The 17,785-nt window shown below is 39.3% G+C and overlaps 1 protein-coding gene across 13 annotated transcripts in view; it reads right to left on the reverse strand.

Annotated features, from left to right (window-relative positions):
* The window catches only part of CADPS2 (calcium dependent secretion activator 2), a 396,201-nt gene that overhangs the window by 136,645 nt on the left and 241,771 nt on the right, over positions 1-17,785 (reverse strand). For all 13 annotated transcript variants that reach the window (XM_089524382.1, XM_089524381.1, XM_089524383.1 and 10 more), the window contains exons 10-13: positions 13,666-13,774; positions 12,493-12,693; positions 7,377-7,513; positions 2,946-3,133 (exon numbers count right to left, since the gene is read on the reverse strand). In XM_089524382.1, coding sequence (XP_089380508.1) covers positions 2,946-3,133; positions 7,377-7,513; positions 12,493-12,693; positions 13,666-13,774 — 635 coding nt within the window. The remainder of the gene's footprint in view (positions 1-2,945; positions 3,134-7,376; positions 7,514-12,492; positions 12,694-13,665; positions 13,775-17,785) is intronic.

Consider the following 17,785-nt stretch of genomic DNA (forward strand, 5'->3'; position numbering starts at 1 on the left):
CCCTATATACCTGCCTGATTCTCCAAATCCAAATCTGAATGACAGTTTTAGGGCAGGAACAGACAGCCCTTTAAAGCCACTGTCCAAGTAGCTTGGGAGAGTGGTGGCCCTGAAGCTGGCCAGAAGTCAGGAAGCCACTAAAAAGTGGACAGCTTCAAGATGATCTGGCGGTGCAGCATTTACCTGCTGCATGCTGCTGGAGTGTCTTGAAGCTGGTTTCAGGCTTCAGCAGAGCTGCAAAAGCTGGCTTTTTTTTTTCGGCCCAAAAAGGAGTGAATCTGTTTTAGGTTGGCTTCAAAGCAGATTGGCCAGAATCTGTGGCCCCAAGCAGAAGCCGTGGCCCCAATCTGTCTTCAGAAGGGGGGGGGCATAGTCAGCTTCCTACAGTGTTTTGAGGCAGATGGCATGAAAATGAGAGTGGGAGGAGAACAAAGGGAAAGGGGAAAGGGATAAGCTTATGTCTAATGGGGACCAGTGGAAGAAGGAAAGCAAGCAAAGGTAAGAAAGATCATACAATGAAGGGAAGGGAAGCAATCTGCCTAGGAACTGTATGAAATTGCTTCAAACTGTTTGCTTTCTGAATTATTTTCTCCATTGATGTTGTTTGTTGCATGTTGAGCTTTAAATCTATAGAATATAATTTTATTTATATGCCAAATGTTCTATGCCATTAAAGCACAAAACTGTTCCAAATTTGTTAGTCTGCAAACCCGTAAACATGAGGAATTGCATCTAATTCTATAACAGGATGGGGATTTTTGTTTTTATTACCTTAGAGCTGAATTCATCCAGGATGCCATACATCAGTGATGAATGCCTTGCTTAGCAAGGTAGGTGTGGTGAAAACAAAACAAACAAACAAAACAAGCAGAGGAAAAAAAAGGTGGACAGGGCCAGAAGCAGACAAGACTCACCCATCTCTCTCACACATGCAATGGCATACACAGCACTCTCCCATTTTTCCACACATAATATCTCCATCCTAATAATAATATTTATTTGTATCCCGCTTTTTCACAAAGGAATCAAAGCAGATTCCAACAGTATAAATAAAAAAATCAAACAATTAAAAATTACAATTTAAAAGCTCCAAGTCCCAGCCCTCCCGCCAATGATGAAAACAGTGCTCAACCCATAAAAAAGATTAAACCTAAAAAATAAAAATAAAACTATCCAATAGGAATACATTAAAATTTTGGGCAGATTAGCTCAAGAAATGAATCTTCTTCTAGAGGAGGGGAGGAACAGGGGTGATGGTATCAATCAATTTTGGTATTGGTATCAATAGAGGTATCAATAAATAACATCCACTCATTCTTTTTTATTCTTATTTATCTTCACATGTTTACACAACCACCAACTGTATAAAAGTTAATGGAATATATTATGAAACCTCAATTTCCATATATTCTAGTGATGATTATCTTCCCTTAGAACAAAAATGTTAAACCCCAAATTTGATATCCTTGGCCCAGTACACATGGGCCTTTTAGCACGTAAGGAATACATGCTATGGTTGCCTCAGGGCATTGCTTACAGACGCCCCGCAACCCTAGCACCTATTCTGTATGTCAAAATGGCAGCGCCCAGTACAGATGGGTGTTGCCATTTTGATGCGATGGATGATTAGAGTCCGCACATCGCGACGCCATTGTGACGATGTGAGTGCGCCATTGGTGCACTGCCGCGTCACAATAAGAACCTGCTTTTTACGTGTTCTTTTTGCTGCGTGAGGGAGCCGCGCGGTTTGTCCACTGCAGCCTCCTCACGGAGCAAAACAAGGTGCCGGCAGACCGCCCTTACATATGCCCAAAGCACTAACACAGAACACTTATATTTAAGAGAAGGTTGCTTTCAACCCTGCTCAAAGCAGAGCTCAGGCCAGATTCTGTAAGTGTAATCAAGGCCAATATTTTAGACCAGGGGTAGGCAACCTTTTTGAGTCAGGGGCCGGGTTGCTGTCCCTCAGACAACTGGGGGGCCGAAGTCAAAAAATAAATAATTAAATAATTTTTTTTTAAAAAAAATAATTAAATAAATAAACTGGGACAAATATAGGACAAAATTTTCAAATGGAGGACACTTTTTTTAAAAAATGGAGGACACGCAAAAAATTTGCTGATTTTTAAAAAAATGTTAATATAAATGCATGTTTCAGAGGCTTCTATAGACAATTGCCCCCCTTGCCCGCTGCTTGCCCCCCTCCTCCTGATAGGCCAAAGGCCCCATGCCCTCACGCGAGAGGCCAAAGGCTCCGGTGGCAATCGGCAGCAGGACCGGACGGGGGCCGGTCCCAAGGCCTTGCCGGGCCGCATCCGGCCCGCGGGCCACAGGTTGCCTACCCTTGTTTTAGACCAACTGGAATCTAGGATGATGGATTAGAGCAGCTTTCTCTGATGTATTGAACACTTTTAAGTCTGGGAAGAGGTCTTCAGGGATGAGTGTAGGTCACTCTGTTTAATAGAGGACACATATTGTATATTATATACTGATACAAAGGCAGTGTGTATCAGCATAGTAGGTCTACAGCTCTTTGAAGGTACACCTTCTTTTTAGATGAAGTCTGACGAAGTGGCTCACATCCATTTGATTGCTATGAATGGTTTCCCTAACTGATATCTGCACATATTTATGGATTTGCATCCATACAATCTACTTTATATTTTATTATCTTTATAGGGAGACATGGAGCAAATAAATCTGCTAGATAAAGCGAGAAAAGGCCCTCAAATGCAAAACCTTCAGAATGCTGGCATATTTAGATTGCGGCTTCTTTTGTCTAAAAATGTGTTATGGCACTTCAGAACCAACACAGATGGTTTGTATGAACTGAACCCTTGATGCTCATTCATTTGTTTGCTATCTAGTGAGTGGGAGAAGGTAAGTCTAAATATATTGCTCATCTCCCCTAATGACTTTTATTGCACGTCTACATATTAAAATACCTGTTGCCATGAACATGAGAAGCACAAAAGGCAAAGCTGTAATGGAGCAAGGTTGGGTCAATGACAGCACCATTCTCTGAGTGTTCCATCAATTCATTCAGATAGCAGAGATGACGGTGACAGCCTCTCACACCATAGCGAGCACAATATTCATCTAACACGAAGACTTGGCCTGGGCTAAACCAACCCTGTAAGAGATGGGGAGAGGTGGATGGGAGGCATTTTAATAAATCTGGACTGTTCTTTTTAATATATATATATATATATATATATATATATATATATTCCCAACCAAGATCAGCCTACAGAAACAAGATTATAAAATTCAACTTTGCAAACATTACACAAACATTTCTGATTCTTATAATTTTAACAGATTTAATTCCAAATAAGGTCATTACATTATGACCAGGTTCCAACAATACGTAGCACAACAAGTGAAAATGTTATGTCATGGTATTTTTGTTGTTTTGCACTGGTTTATCCATAATATTCCACAGTATGTGTGTCTTGAGCTATAAATGTAACAAAATGCACTAATAAATTGGCTTCTGTAGCTCATCTTAAACACAACAAACTCCAAAAAATTCTTTCTGGAGAGATAAGTATTCTTTCCCACATGGAGAATTTTGTGAAGAGTAAAGGGTGAATGGATTATAAAAAAAAGCATGTTTGGGGACAGAAAATGATAACAGGGCCACACATAGCAGAGGAAAGATGGAACTGGACAAAAGTGGAACTTGAATTGTTTATTGACTTTACCATAGAGGTATGTGCAACTGCTCTTTCTTTACCAATATATGTAGTACAGTAGGTTCTTGGTAGCCACTGGATACCTAAATCTGTTGGTGCTCAAGTTTCATTATATACAATCACATAGTGAAATTGTGTCCTTTATGTAAAATGGGAAAAAAATCAAGATTTGTTTTTGGTATTTTATTTTTAAAAAATCAGGCTGTGAATGACTGCATATGTGTATAAAGAATCTGTGGATATAGAGGACTGACTGTATAGGTGTGGAAAGACTTCAGGGTTCAGAATCACTTTTGGGGTTAAGCAACCAGAGAGAGGGGAGAGGTTGGAGTTCAGCAAATTTTAATGTAAAAGAGATTTTCAAGAAATTGATTATTCCACTGATTGTAATACCTTTAGCACCTTTTGCCATTGATTTAAGTGCATTTATCAGTTTGCCAACAAATATCAGTGGCAATCTGTAATGTCAAATGTTTAAAAATTATTTTTGCTGAGTATTGGGGGATTAAAAAAACAAGAGTTTTGAGGGGCCATATGTAGTCCACAATCTGCAGTTTGTTCATCTTGATCTAGAAGCTGATATATCCTGCAACAGTCCAGAAGTGGGCCTGCTTCAGTAAGGAACCAGTAGCAGGTTTGTGTGGAATAAGATCTACAGATATGCATGTTTAGAATTTGGTAGAAGTTAAGCAAACCTAAGGAGTGCCGCATACAAAATTCTTGATGCTTAATGCACATACTCCTATTCAGCAAAGAGAAAGGCAACTACAGCAAGAAAAGAACAGGAAACAGTGGAAGTGAGTCTCGTTTTCATCCTGCTCTTTATTTTCCCAACAACCCTGAGAGGTAGCTTATGTTGTGAATTAATAACAGGTCCTATGTCACCCAGTGAGTTCCATGGCTGAATCAATATTTGATCCCAGGTCTCCCCAGTTCTAGCACAGCTACTGCAACACACCGGGTTAACTGATAATGTTCAGTACAGTATCACACTTATTTTGATAGATATAAGTTAAATACCCCCTTGGTTATGCAAAACTCTTTTCCACAGTCATTTCAAATGATATGCGCTAGATATGTTTATCATACTACTCATGAGAGTAATATAAGTAGTGCTTGATGGTTTACAGTGATAATATATATTTATTCTTTACTTATCCTCAGTAGTGGAAAGGTGGTTAGATGCTGACGAAAATGAAAACTGAGGAGTTATAATCAATTTCTTCACAATATTTAACACTTTCCCCCCCTTTCATGCATACATTTCTGGCTTGTTAGCACAACATAAAAGTGTCAATTTTTAGTTAAGTAATGTGAGGTATCATTTTAACACACACACACACGTTTAGAAATGCCCCATGTCCATTGGAAAGTTCAGTCAAGCAAATTTAGCATGGCGAATACTTTTGAACAAAGCCTGTGTTTAAATCTTAATGTTCCACAGTAGGCTGATTGTGTTGTGAGGAGAAAATATGTGTGTAGCCTTCATTTAATTACTGAAGTGCAAATGGCTATTTTCAGCACAAGCATACTGAACCTGTTCTGTACAAATCATGAACAAATACATCCTCTGAATACATCTGACAGAAAAACTACCTTTAATTAATTAACGTATCTATAAGAAAAATACCTGAAAGCCACCAGATTCTATCTAATCTTGGAAAGTAAGCAGGATCAGCTCCGGTTAGTACTTGGATGGAAGATTGCCAATGAATATCAGGTGATGTAGGTTATATTTCAGAGAAAAGAACTTGAAAAACCACTTCTGAGTATCCCTTGCTTAAGAAAACCCTATAAAATTGACGGGGTTGCCATAAGTCGACAGGCAACATGGAAGGCAGATATGTACACACCAGAACTCTTGACATTATCAGACTTTGAGTTGAAGAGCTGTCCCTAGTTGTGGGACAAAAATTATGTGGATCAAAACAGTCCCTCTTCCACTTCCCTCCAAGTGCCATTGATAAGAAGATGAACTAGGGTGCATTGGCAGTGCATATCTTTTGCAGGAGGAAGGTCCCAGGTTCAGTCCCTAGGTTCTCCAATACTGGCTGCTTCCAGTATTCTTTGTTCTGATAGCATATGTGTGTATACCGCAAGACAAGCTAGCAAAGGGCAACATATAGGCACTAGTTGTTGCCTATGATAAAGCATATATGGACCTCCCATTCCAATAGTGGCTTGCTATGCTTTGTGCACATTAAGTTTTGTGTGAAGGCATTGGCTGACTTTTGGTCAACCAGTAGATACACACAAGGAGTATTAGTTTTCTGGACCACATCTAAGATGGTTTTGACATGTTGTCAAATGTGGCTGCTACAAACTTGTCTCTCCAGACATGCATAATATACAAATACATTTGTCTGTGAGCCAATATTGTTAAATGTACATGCACTGGCAACTTGGGATTCGTTGATGTGTAATGTGTGAAATAGTCATTTAAAAATTTGAAACAGTATAGGTTGAAGTTTTCCTTATCCAAAATGCTCAGGACAGAGGTATTTAGGATTTTGGATTTTTTTGGATTTCGGAATACCTGTAGCTGCATATACAAGCATAAGATACCTTGGAGATGACACCCATGTCTAAATACAACATTCATTTATGTTTCATATATACCTTATACATATAGCCTGAAGGTAATGATATACAATATTTTAAATAATTTTGTGCATGAAACAAAATTTTTGTTCACTGAACCATCAGAAAACAAAACTGCTTCTATCTCAGCTATGCATGAAAAAAGTTTTGGTTTTAGGAATATTTTGGATTTTGGAATTCCATATAATGGAGACTCAACCTGAACCTTTTAAACTACCACTATTTTCCCATGACTGGATCATTTCTATTGTGCAGTCCTTAAGTATGTCATTTAAAAAAGGTAAATAATTCTATTAAGATTGTTATTTTGCTTTTGTAGTTGGCCAACTCTATTATGTCTGCATTGCTACTACAAGCTAAGCGAACTAAACACTTAGAGCAAAGACTGATCACTTTGCAAAGAAAGCACAGTGAATGAGCTTGGTTTAATTTTTAGTTTTATCTACTTTTTCTCAATTAGCCATCTTCTTGATTGCAACCCTCACACTCCTCAAATGTTTTCTTTAAAAAGTGAAAAGAAGAAGCAGTGAAATTATAGAGTACCTCTATGTTGATAAGTAATTTATCCAGGATTTAAGTCTACAAAGCTAACCTTGACTCAGCTGAATACAAGCGCCATAAATCTATTTGCCTTTCTCCCCCTGTGGTTTTCATTCTATTCTTTGCATTTCTCTTCCCTCCCCAGTCCATGAAAGAGATGCGAATTACAAGATAGATGACATAATGCTTGACATCTGGTGAGCTGGATTTGTACCTTAAAATGCCGGTACAGGTGTTAGTAAATCCTACCACAGAGGGTTCCATATTTATTAAAGCCTTCTGTTTTTATTCAGCCCTCCCTAGAGGAGCTGATAAACCATGGTTCAGAGTCAGTTTGAGTCTATTCTCTTCTCTATTGAGTGGCACAGCAGTAGTCTTCAAGTGTATAATTTTCAAATTTGAAGCCAATCGATTGAAATCCTTTATCCCAACCTCGCACACAGTTATTAAATGAGTCTGGAAGAAAAGACCACTTTGCAACAACTATTTCTCACTTTTTCCTCTCCCTGCTTCTTTTATTCCAGCCTTTTTACTCACCAAACAAGAATAGGAATCATTCAATCGGTGATCCAAGGTCTGCCTCTGAAGTATTCTAAAGAGTGAAGCATGGTCAAACTTGCAAGGATTAGCAGAAATAAACTCATCCATGCCATGCTTCTGAGCACGATCTGCATCTGATTGTAAGAGAAAATAGAGAATGCGTGGATGTAGATTGTTCCACTTGAAGCCTGGCTTCATGTTGAATTGGAGAATAACCTTATTCAGGATCTCTCTTCCCTTCCATCATTCACCCACAATAACATTTAAGCAAACGGTAATGATTTAAAAAGAACCATGGCCAGACAGAGTGCAAAATAAACCCTCTTTTCATATACTAGACAAATAAGCTGCAAAGGTATCAGATTGAACAATGTATTCTGATGTTTTGCACACAAAAAAAGAGCGTTTATTCTAACAATGTGGATCTTCTCCAGACAAAAAAAAATTGTTTGAAAAACATATACTTTTATTATGTGGCAGCTTAAACAAGATAGTAAATGCAAGACTACTGAAGACTGAACTTTTTATTTTTTTAAACACACCCACACACACACTCTTGAGCAGGCCTTGCTCATGGGCATTAAGATAATGTTAATCACAGAGCAAAGTAGCAAGCATGGCTAGAAGCCCATTTCCCAAATGGCAAACTAGAGCAGAAATGAACACACAGACTTGTGCAGGGTCATTTCCAGTCCTTTTCTTTTTACATGCGGCTTTTAATGAAACAAACATAATGCAGTAATGGCAAAGAGCTCTTTCAACCTTCCAGAATAGAATAATGAAACTAGGAGCAATATTTCTTTGTGTAAATTATATATAACATACCATCTTAAATGGCACTTCAATCAAAGGTCCAAATTTATTGTTGTTCGGGGATTGCATCTTTCAACGCCTTTGAACCCCGCGGGTTTATCCAAAGACAAGCTCTAGTGATTGCTTTCATTAATGGTATGTTTTGTCAAAATCCTGAATGTGGGTTGTCTACCAACTATGGACAGAAAAAGCCTTACAGTGGCCAAAAGGACTAGTTATGCATTAGCACATTAGCTCCCTTAGACTCCGTACACAACACTGGGGTGAATAGTTTGCTATCAACTCAAAAATTGATTGAACCCTTACAATAAGGTCTTTGCTTCTCTTTGTTCCTTTAATTTCAAATATAGGTCTTCTTACGTACATAACTAGAAAAGATGCATCCTAAATGTACTTTTGAAAAAACTGCATAGTACAAACCTAAAATTTCTATAGAAAAGGAGACAAAAGTTTATTGATTAAACCCAATTATAGAGTTAGGTTCATAATAAAACTCCATATTGATCTGTGGACATGATGCTAACATAATCAGTCACATTTAGAAATTTAGCCCCAGATCATATTGATCCATGTCATGTCCAACTTCCAGCTGTATTTGCAGACAGAAGAATTATTTAATTCAAGCTGAAGGATTTGTAGCATCACATCTTGAAAAGATGCACAAACTAATTCATATCACTTGGCTCTGTATTGTCAAAGCAAGAGTCACATCCATGTGACAGATTTCACCAAGGTAGATATAGCAAATAAACAGTCTGACAGTACATTGATGGTTTAAGGTACGAGATGATCATCTGCAGAAACAGCAGTAGTATTTTTTCCCAAGTTTATGAAGCAACACGACATATGATTAAACACCCTTTAGGGTGCAATCCTGTGCACAGTTAAATCCCACTGAAGTCTGAAGAGAAATGAACATATTAACGAGAAGCTTGCCAGCTCAAGGATAAAAAAAGTGTTCTTTTTATACAGAATTTACATGGCCCAAGCAACTCCAGATACTAAATAAGAGAAACCAAGGACATAACCAGAAACAAAAGCATTAATTTCCAGTAATACATTGATGAAATATTTTGAATGCATTATTTATTAATTTATATGATCTGATTTAATATTCCTAGAACCCTCCATGTTTTTAAAAATACTAAGGAGTATTTTTATGATTTCGTAGTTATTGCTTCGTGTGTGAATATCTGCTATTCTCCAATGGCACAGAGAAGAGGCAAAAGAGAGCAGTGCTCCTTTGTGTTTCTTTCTCTATTTCATGCAGACTAATACGTGTAAGACCTTACAAAAGAATCTGCAACCTTCATCTTTCATTATATTATTATGTTTTATCTTTTGTAACCAGAGAAAGCCGGATTCGTTTATACCTTTTTGAAAATCAGCACATTTACTATATAAAGCTATGTGATTAAAGCCTTGACTTTAAGCATGTGGATTCCAGCACTTGTAGCAGAGTTAGAATGGCAGAAATTGTTTCTGCATAAATTGGTTCTATGTTGGTATGGTGGCATATGCGGCACATGAGAACAAACCTTGAGGTATAATTGGATTAAATTCAGTAACAGATAAACATCAACTGTAGCATTGTAAGTAAAGAACCCTGTTTGCAGTTTTTAGTTTTCAGTCAGGATTTGCAATGGGCACTGCTGAACAGAAGATGTAACTTTCATTGGACCCCTGTTGTTCACGGGTGGTCAGACTTCATCCTCTGTTCCGCTATCTGTTGGAGTTCCCCAGGGCTCTGTCTTGGGTCCCCTTCTGTTCTCTCTATACACACTGTCTCTAAGTAAACTCATCAGTTCTTTTGGTTTCTCCTATCATCTGTACGCCGACGACACTCAGCTGTATCTCCTCACCCCTGACCTTTCGACGGGGCTTGAACAGCAAGTTTCTTCTTGTCTGACTGCCATCTCTCAGTGGATGCGGCTTCGGCGCTTGAAGCTCAACATGTCTAAGACTGAGCTTCTCGTCTTTCCACCTAAACCCACCCTTCATTATTCCTTTTCTGTTTCTGTCGACGACAATTCTATTCAACCCGTTCATCAAGCCCGCAGTCTTGGCTTCATTTTTGACTCTTCTCTGTCATTTATTCCCCAGATCCAAGCCACCACCAAGACCTGTAAATTCTTTCTCCACAACATTGCCAAGATCCGTCCATTCCTCTCAATCTCTACTGCCTAGACTCTGGTCCATGCCCTAGTGGTTTCGCGACTAGATTATTGTAACCTCCTTCTAACAGGGCTTCCTCTTTCACACCTCCATCCTTTAATCTCTGTCCAGTATTCAGCTGCCCGTATTGTCACATCCGCTCGCCGCTTTGACCATGTTTCTCCTCTTTTATCCTCCCTTCATTGGCTCCCCTTCCCCTTCCGCATCCGGTACAAGCTTTTGTTACTGACTTTCAAAGCCCTCCATGGGTTGGCCCCTCCTTACTTATCTGACCTTCTTTCTCCTTACATTCCTACTCGCACCCTCCGCTCTGGTAGTCAGGGTCTCCTGTCACAGTGTAGGACTACCACTGCCCCCTCCCGAATTCGTCCCTTCTCGCTTGCTGCCCCTTACTCCTGGAACCTTCTTCCCCCACATGCACACCTCATCACTTCTCTACCCAGTTTCAAAACTGAATTAAAGACTATATTGTTTAGAGAAGCATTCCCAGAGGTGAGCCCCTCTCTGACCCAGGAAGCCTCCTTCTAACCATCCATCAAGAAGCCAAGCTCTTCCTCCAGTCCATCTGCCTTGGTCCAGGCCTCGGAGGTGGAGAAGATCTGCTGGACCTGATCCTATTCCCCACCACCACTCCCTTCTCCTTTTGTGCCGTGTGTTTTAGATTGTAAGCCTGAGGGCAGGGAACCGTCTGACTAAAAAATTTATATACAGCGCTGTGTAAACTTACAGCGCTTTATAAATAAAGGTTAATAATAATAATAATAAGTCAAAGGCAACTTGATGGCAATTAACATTTGCTAGGAAACATGAGAGGGAGGCTGTAGTTGTGCTGGCAAGTTTTCTACAGGTAACTGACTGGTCACTTTGTGGATATGAAAGTCGACTATACAAGCATTTGGTTTGATTCTGCATGGCTTTTCTTATGTGTACAATGTTTTGAATACTGTCAGGGAGAAGGGCTGCTGTGGAATGCAGACCTATTATGCAATGGTGTTGGTTAGTTTCTGTGAATAACATGGGAGTTCTTGCTTGCTCCTCTGGCTTTAGTGTTCCCCTTAGGAAAAAGAAAAAAAACCTGCTGCTACTAGCTGACATTGTTTGGACTGCATTGTTTGAAAGGATGCTTGGAAAACATTGCAGCAGTGGATATCACTTACTGTTCTCCTGGCCACACCAATGGTTGAAATGCCACAATCAGAACTCTTTAAAACAATGGTATTTTGTTTTTTTCACAAATAGATAGAGTTCTGGCTAGTAGTTGTTGCCAGAACTTCAGCCATCCCCTGAATCCTTTCTGTGGGTGCAGATTAATCCAGTGGTATTAGTAAAAGAAAATTAATTCTTTAAATCAGGGAAGGTGGAGTTAGGGTGACTTTTCAGGTTAGTCAAATGCTCTTTAAAAATGTTTCTTATCTTTTAGGTCTTTAATTTTATTATTTTAGAAGTAAAGAATTAAAAAAAGTTAAAAATTTAAATATTTGAACTCCTCGTCAATTCCCTTGATTCCCCCCCTGAATGAATGAATGAATGAAAGGTAATGTCTGTGCTGTCAAGTGTTTCCTTGGCCATAATAACTCAAGAAAAATGACATTTAAAAAGGCTTCCTCTTTAGTCTCATATTGTTGTTCCACACTCAGACCTCTGATACCACAATGGCTCACACTTCAACTGTTGGCTTCTACTTCAGTGCTATTTTCAGCTGCTTGCTTCTCTCTTAGCCTTAAACCCTCATCATTTCCATTTTTGGAGAAGGTTCTCCTTGCCCTGAAGCAGTCCAGCTTCCCCCTCCCCCATAAACATGGCCAAATTGTGCCCCCTTCAGTTACAAGGCAGAGAAGGGGATTTTCCTGATTTTTTTTTTTTATTTAGCACTAGCATCTGGGGGAGTGTAAGAAGCTGTATACAGCCCAGAAGCTGTACTTCCCCCACTTCCTGCTTTAAGCAATAATTAACATCAGTATTTGAACTTTAATAATATTATCTGCAAATGTTATTAATGGTAAAACAGCAGTAGTACAGGTAGGTATTTCATGGCTATTAATGATGAAAGCTGCCAGGAAAAATCAAGTTGATACTGATTAATTATGACAACAAAGTCCTATAACAAAGACCAAAGTGAACTTACTCTGAAATATATCTGTTTGGTTAGTACTTCCTTTTGGATTCATCTTCTGTGCTTGACTTGCAGGAATGGGTTTATAAGACTGACCTGTTGCTCTGTACATTGCTTGAACCCATAGAATTCTATCTTGCTCATCATCACTTGCAAATATCACTGTATCACCTTCTTTTACAGCATTGAAGAACATCTGACCACCCTGGAGGCCTGTAAAATTAGGCAAAGTCAGGGTCTGGACAATCTGTTTTGTTTATTCAAATACTTAGGTATTTATAGTACCTATATATCACATTCCAGCTCATCAGGGCCTCATATACTTATTAACTTCAACTTCAAACCTTTGACATTTTCTTATATGAAAAGGAAAGCAATTGCATTTCTTCCAGTTCCATTCACTAAACTAAAAGAAGTGAAAAAAAACTGGAGTTGTGGAGGGAACATACTTGTCCCATACCTCATAGCAAGGTGTGGAATGTGAGAAGAAACTTCACATTGGTGGTATCTCTAGTTGTAGTCACTTTTCTCTGCTTTGTGCAAGAAAATAAACAGCAATTTCTTATGTGTATGGGGACTTGTGGCCAAGTTGGTTAAGACTGACAGGAACTGCAGGCCAAAACACATGGAAAGTCAAAGGCTCTCCCTTCTGGTGTACTGGATTGGTCTATTCCTCACCAAAGTTAAAAGCCAATGGATGTATTTTAAAATATCTATTAGTGCTATTATGAAGACATCAGTTGCATAGATTTATCTACTTTCCACTGAATGCTGATAGGGAAAATATGGACCATTTTAACAATTAATGGTATCAGCTGTTCAAATTTTGTAAGATAGGACAGTCACCCTCTCCCAACTCGCGGATCTGAGATCTGTGACCTTGAATATCCGTGGAGGGGTGAGCTCTGCTATTTTCAATGGTGCGCACACCCCATTCAAGCCTATGCGGCTTGAATATGCACGAGCCTCTGTTTTCACAGGTTGTCCAGAACAGATCCCCCACAAAAACGGAGGGCTTGATTCAAAACTGTCAAAATCAAGACAAACACCTTATAGCCCATCTTTCCCTAACTTTCTGTGCTACTGACAAATTATCCTAATTTTGCTTTACAGTTCTATAGGTATATTAAGACAGCTGAAAGAATATTTACATAACTAGTGAATACACATGACACAAGAAAATACCTGGATGGGGTGATGTATAATCCACAGTGTAACCTTCAAGTTGCATTAACTCTTGAGGCTCAGATTTCTTTTCTCTGTAGCTGCACATAGCAAATGTGTACTGGCTAACCTGAGGGGAAAATGTTCTGAATTAGTTACATTTCATTACTTTATATTATAGTTCACTCTTGAAAGACTGGTAATGTAGAGCACACCAGTCCTGTATGTGAGGTGGGCAAACTCGTATAGCTCCTGTATAGGACTGTCCTATTCCACTTCTTCAAAAATAGGCATATAACAAGCATAAAATGCAAATTTGCACTGCTATTTGCATCCTGATTTTGTAAATCAAGCATTTTATTTGTTACATTTTTCTCCCTCTGTGTTTCAACTTTCATAACATATTTTAATAGGCAGAACTGGTTGATAGTTTCTGAGCAATGTAGAATAATGTTTAAAGTGAGGGAGAGAAGAACCACTGGGCCTCATCCCCTTTCCCTCCACCATTCTCTTCTCCTTTTGTTTCGTGTCTTTTAGATTCTAAGCTTGAGGGCAGGGAACTGTCTGATTAAAAATATTATTGTAAGCCGCCCTGAGAGCCATTAGGGCTGAAGGGTGGGATATAAATACCTAAATAAATAAAAATAAAAAAAATAAGTGCATGACATGGAACGGGGGATCCAAGTTGATCTCTGTTTGGCCACGGCTTTTATCATGCAAGATTGGGCCACTTCTCAGCACAACTACCTTACAAAGTTACTGAAAGCATTAAAAGAAAGAGTGAAATCAAATGAAGTGAACTTGTGCATTTGTAGTGCAGTATAAATAAAAGAACAGAAACTGGGGGCTGGAGCAGACAGGTGGCCCGAGGAGCAGGCTGCCACCACAGGACCCAAGCTGTGCCACCAGGAGCCAGATTATTCTGGCTCTTTTTTGCTCTGGTCCAAAGGACCGGAGTGCAGTGTTGGAGCTGTTTCGGGCTGCTTTAGGGTCGTGCATCATGCCATCTGACACCATCTGTCCTGGGAGGGAGTGAAAAGCAGGGCTGACTCCAGCAGACCTAGCCAGAGCATGAAGAAGGGCCCACTCTCCAGTCCATCTGCCATGGCCCAGGCCTCAGAGGAACAGAAGAACCACTGGACCTGATCCCCACCACCATTCCCTTCTCCTTTTGTGTCATGTCACTTTAGATTGTAACAAAAGAACCATAAAACAGACAACCAACCAAAACCAAAGGTTCTGAAGAGAATATGACCCTGAGAATGAAAATGTTGTCTATAAGGGTAGTTATACCCCACAAAGATGTGTAAAAATTAAGTAAAAATTAAGTCCAATGAAATAGCACAGTAAAATTCTCCTAATCAGGGGAAATATCCCTTGTAAAATGCCAAATAGACAATATACGGGTGAGAAATATACAGTAATTTATATGGGCAAATATGAAAAAGTTTAAAAATAGACAAATAGAGGCCAAACGCATTTCGGCCGAAGCCTTCCTCAGTGGCCTATCAATATAAATAAAAACTATTAGTATAAACTATTCCTCAGCCCACAAAATTGATTGCAGCTTTTGCATTTAGAGAGAGCGTTTGGCCTCTATTTGTCTATTTTTAAACTTTTTCATATTTGCCCATATAAATTACTGTGTTATTTCTCACCCGTATATTGTCTATTTGGCATTTTACAAGGGATATTTCCCCTGATTAGGAGAATTTTACTGTGCTATTTCATTGGACTTAATTTTTACTTAATTTTTACACATCTTTGTGGGGTAAAATTACCCCTATAGACAACATTTTCGTTCTCAGGGTCATATTCTCTTCAGAACCTTTGGTTTTGGCTGGTTGTCTGTTTTGTGGTACTTTAGATTGTAAGCCTGAGGGCAGGGAACCATTTGTAAGTGGTTCTGAGAGCCTTTAGTGCTGAAGAGTTTGGTGTAAATACCATAAACAAACAAACAAACACCATGCTCCTGAAGTCACTTCATTTGGCCTGTCTGTTCCAGGCCAATATTAACATATGGTCATGGACAGTCAATTTTAGATGATATTATTATTATTATTATTATTATTATTATTATTATTATTATTGCCATCGGATTCTCACTAAAAAGCTACACAGATCCATAGAAATACAAGAAGCCCCTGATAGTGACTTCCATCTGATTCATTAGCAAGATGCAGAGGAAAGTAAGGTTAAATAGCGATAACAGAAAGAAAAAAAGCACAGTCTGATTTCCTTCAGATATATCACTTCATTTTATTATAATTAGATAACAGTCTACGGTAACTTTCTTTCACCTATTTGACTTTCCATCAAAACGTACATGTCAAGCAGCATGTCTATGCTCGGATGTCTGTTGTCCGATCCAAGTATTGTTTGCTAAGTACAGTAAGTGTATGTACCTTTTACATTTCTTACCTCATGTATTATACCCTCCCACCCCAGTATCTGCATATTTGAAGCTCATGCCAAATAAAACTTGTTGGTGTATAAAGGTAGGTACTTTTAGCTAGATAACAATAAATAATAGATCGTTTTGCTTTTGTTACAAATGATTTAAATAGCTATGACCTGGAAAAATTTAAAAAGCATTCCTTAGAGTAAGGTAAATTTTTTTAAAAGCAAATGCCAATGTGACAGATGTTATTTCTTCCTTAACAGTATCCTTATTGTTCAGTAGCTGCTGCATTGCTTCCCTGATATTTTATTTTATACAGGTAAATGATATTCCTCTATTCTGTACATTTAAAGTGTATGTGTTAGTAGACAGTTCAAATGCCCATACATGCTCAAGACAAATAAATCTGGAGTTAGTCCATCAAAAAGGGCTTTATTTTTTCCATTATTATTGCTTGCATCCACTTTCCAAAAATCTGAATATTCATATTCATGTCGGCCTTCTTTTCTTGCTTTAACTAACTCTTTCTTTCCTCAGAATAGCATCATGAGTTGGCCAGTTGAGAGAGCAGAACATGGGATCAATTGATTACACTGTTCTCTTCTCTCAAGACTACCTCTGGTCCTGCTGACTTGCCTTTGCCACTGTGTACTAACTTGCCCCTCCCTGAAGTCTGCCATTTCCCCCTCTCTCATTCTTTGCACTTTGCTGTTGCATCTCCAATCCCTCCTCCCTTATGTCTCTCTTGCATCTTCCCACTCATCATGCCTAAATCTCTTGACACAGTATTTCTCACCCTTCCTTTCCTCCCTTGCCTCACTCTACCTTCCCTTTTATTCATTCTTTCACCACATCCACTTATCTATCAATACACCCTTCCTTTGTTTTTGCAGTCTTTTGCTTGCACTGCTTGATCTTCTTTCCCATGCCTCCCCTTCTGCCTCCTGTGCACCACTCTCACTGCTCACTCCCATCTTTCCTACACCATCCCTCACCTCTCCTCACATTGTGCCCCTCACTTGGTTCTTACACTTTGTTTCTTGCACTGCTTGCTTTCCTATTTCCCCTATTCCCTCCCTCACCTCACCTTCTGCTGTTGCAATATGCCTCCTTGCTTCTTGCACTCCAGTGCTTACAATGCTCACTCTCCCATCACTCCTTCCCAGTCTGTTATCTCACATTGCACCTTTGTGGCCCCCTTCCCTTTTGCATTCAGCCACTTGCACCACTTGCTCTTCCACTTCTCCTCCTCCCTTGCTTGTCTCACCTTGTGCTCTTGCAGTGAATTCCGCTTACTTCTTGTGCTCTGCCATTAGCATCACACACTTTCTTGTCACTCATCCTCCTTTACTTTATTTCATGGCCTCAAGATGAGATCTTTGTAACTTCTTGCACTCTGGTGCTCACACCACTTGCTTTCTCATCTCTCTTATTCCCTTCCTCATGTTATCTTGTGCCCTCACAGCATGCCCTGCCTTATTTCTAGTATTCCACTAAGTGCACCCTTGGCACTGAATACTCATCTCTCTTTCTTACTCCCTCCCTTGCCTCATCTCTTGCCCTCACAGTGCACCTCCACATGCTTCATGCACTCTGCCACTTGTATGTATCATTCTCCTGTCTCTCCTATTCCCTCTCTAACCTCACCCTGCACTCTTTGAGTGCATCCCTCCTGTCCTATTTGCCCTCTGCAGCTCACGCTACTCGCTTTTGTGTCCCCAATGCCTTAAATTCCAAGTG

This window comes from Sceloporus occidentalis, unplaced genomic scaffold (assembly GCF_023333645.1).
Source record: "Sceloporus occidentalis isolate IW3139 unplaced genomic scaffold, rSceOcc1.0.p SCAF_5, whole genome shotgun sequence".
In the NCBI taxonomy this organism is placed as follows: Eukaryota; Metazoa; Chordata; class Lepidosauria; order Squamata; family Phrynosomatidae; genus Sceloporus; species Sceloporus occidentalis.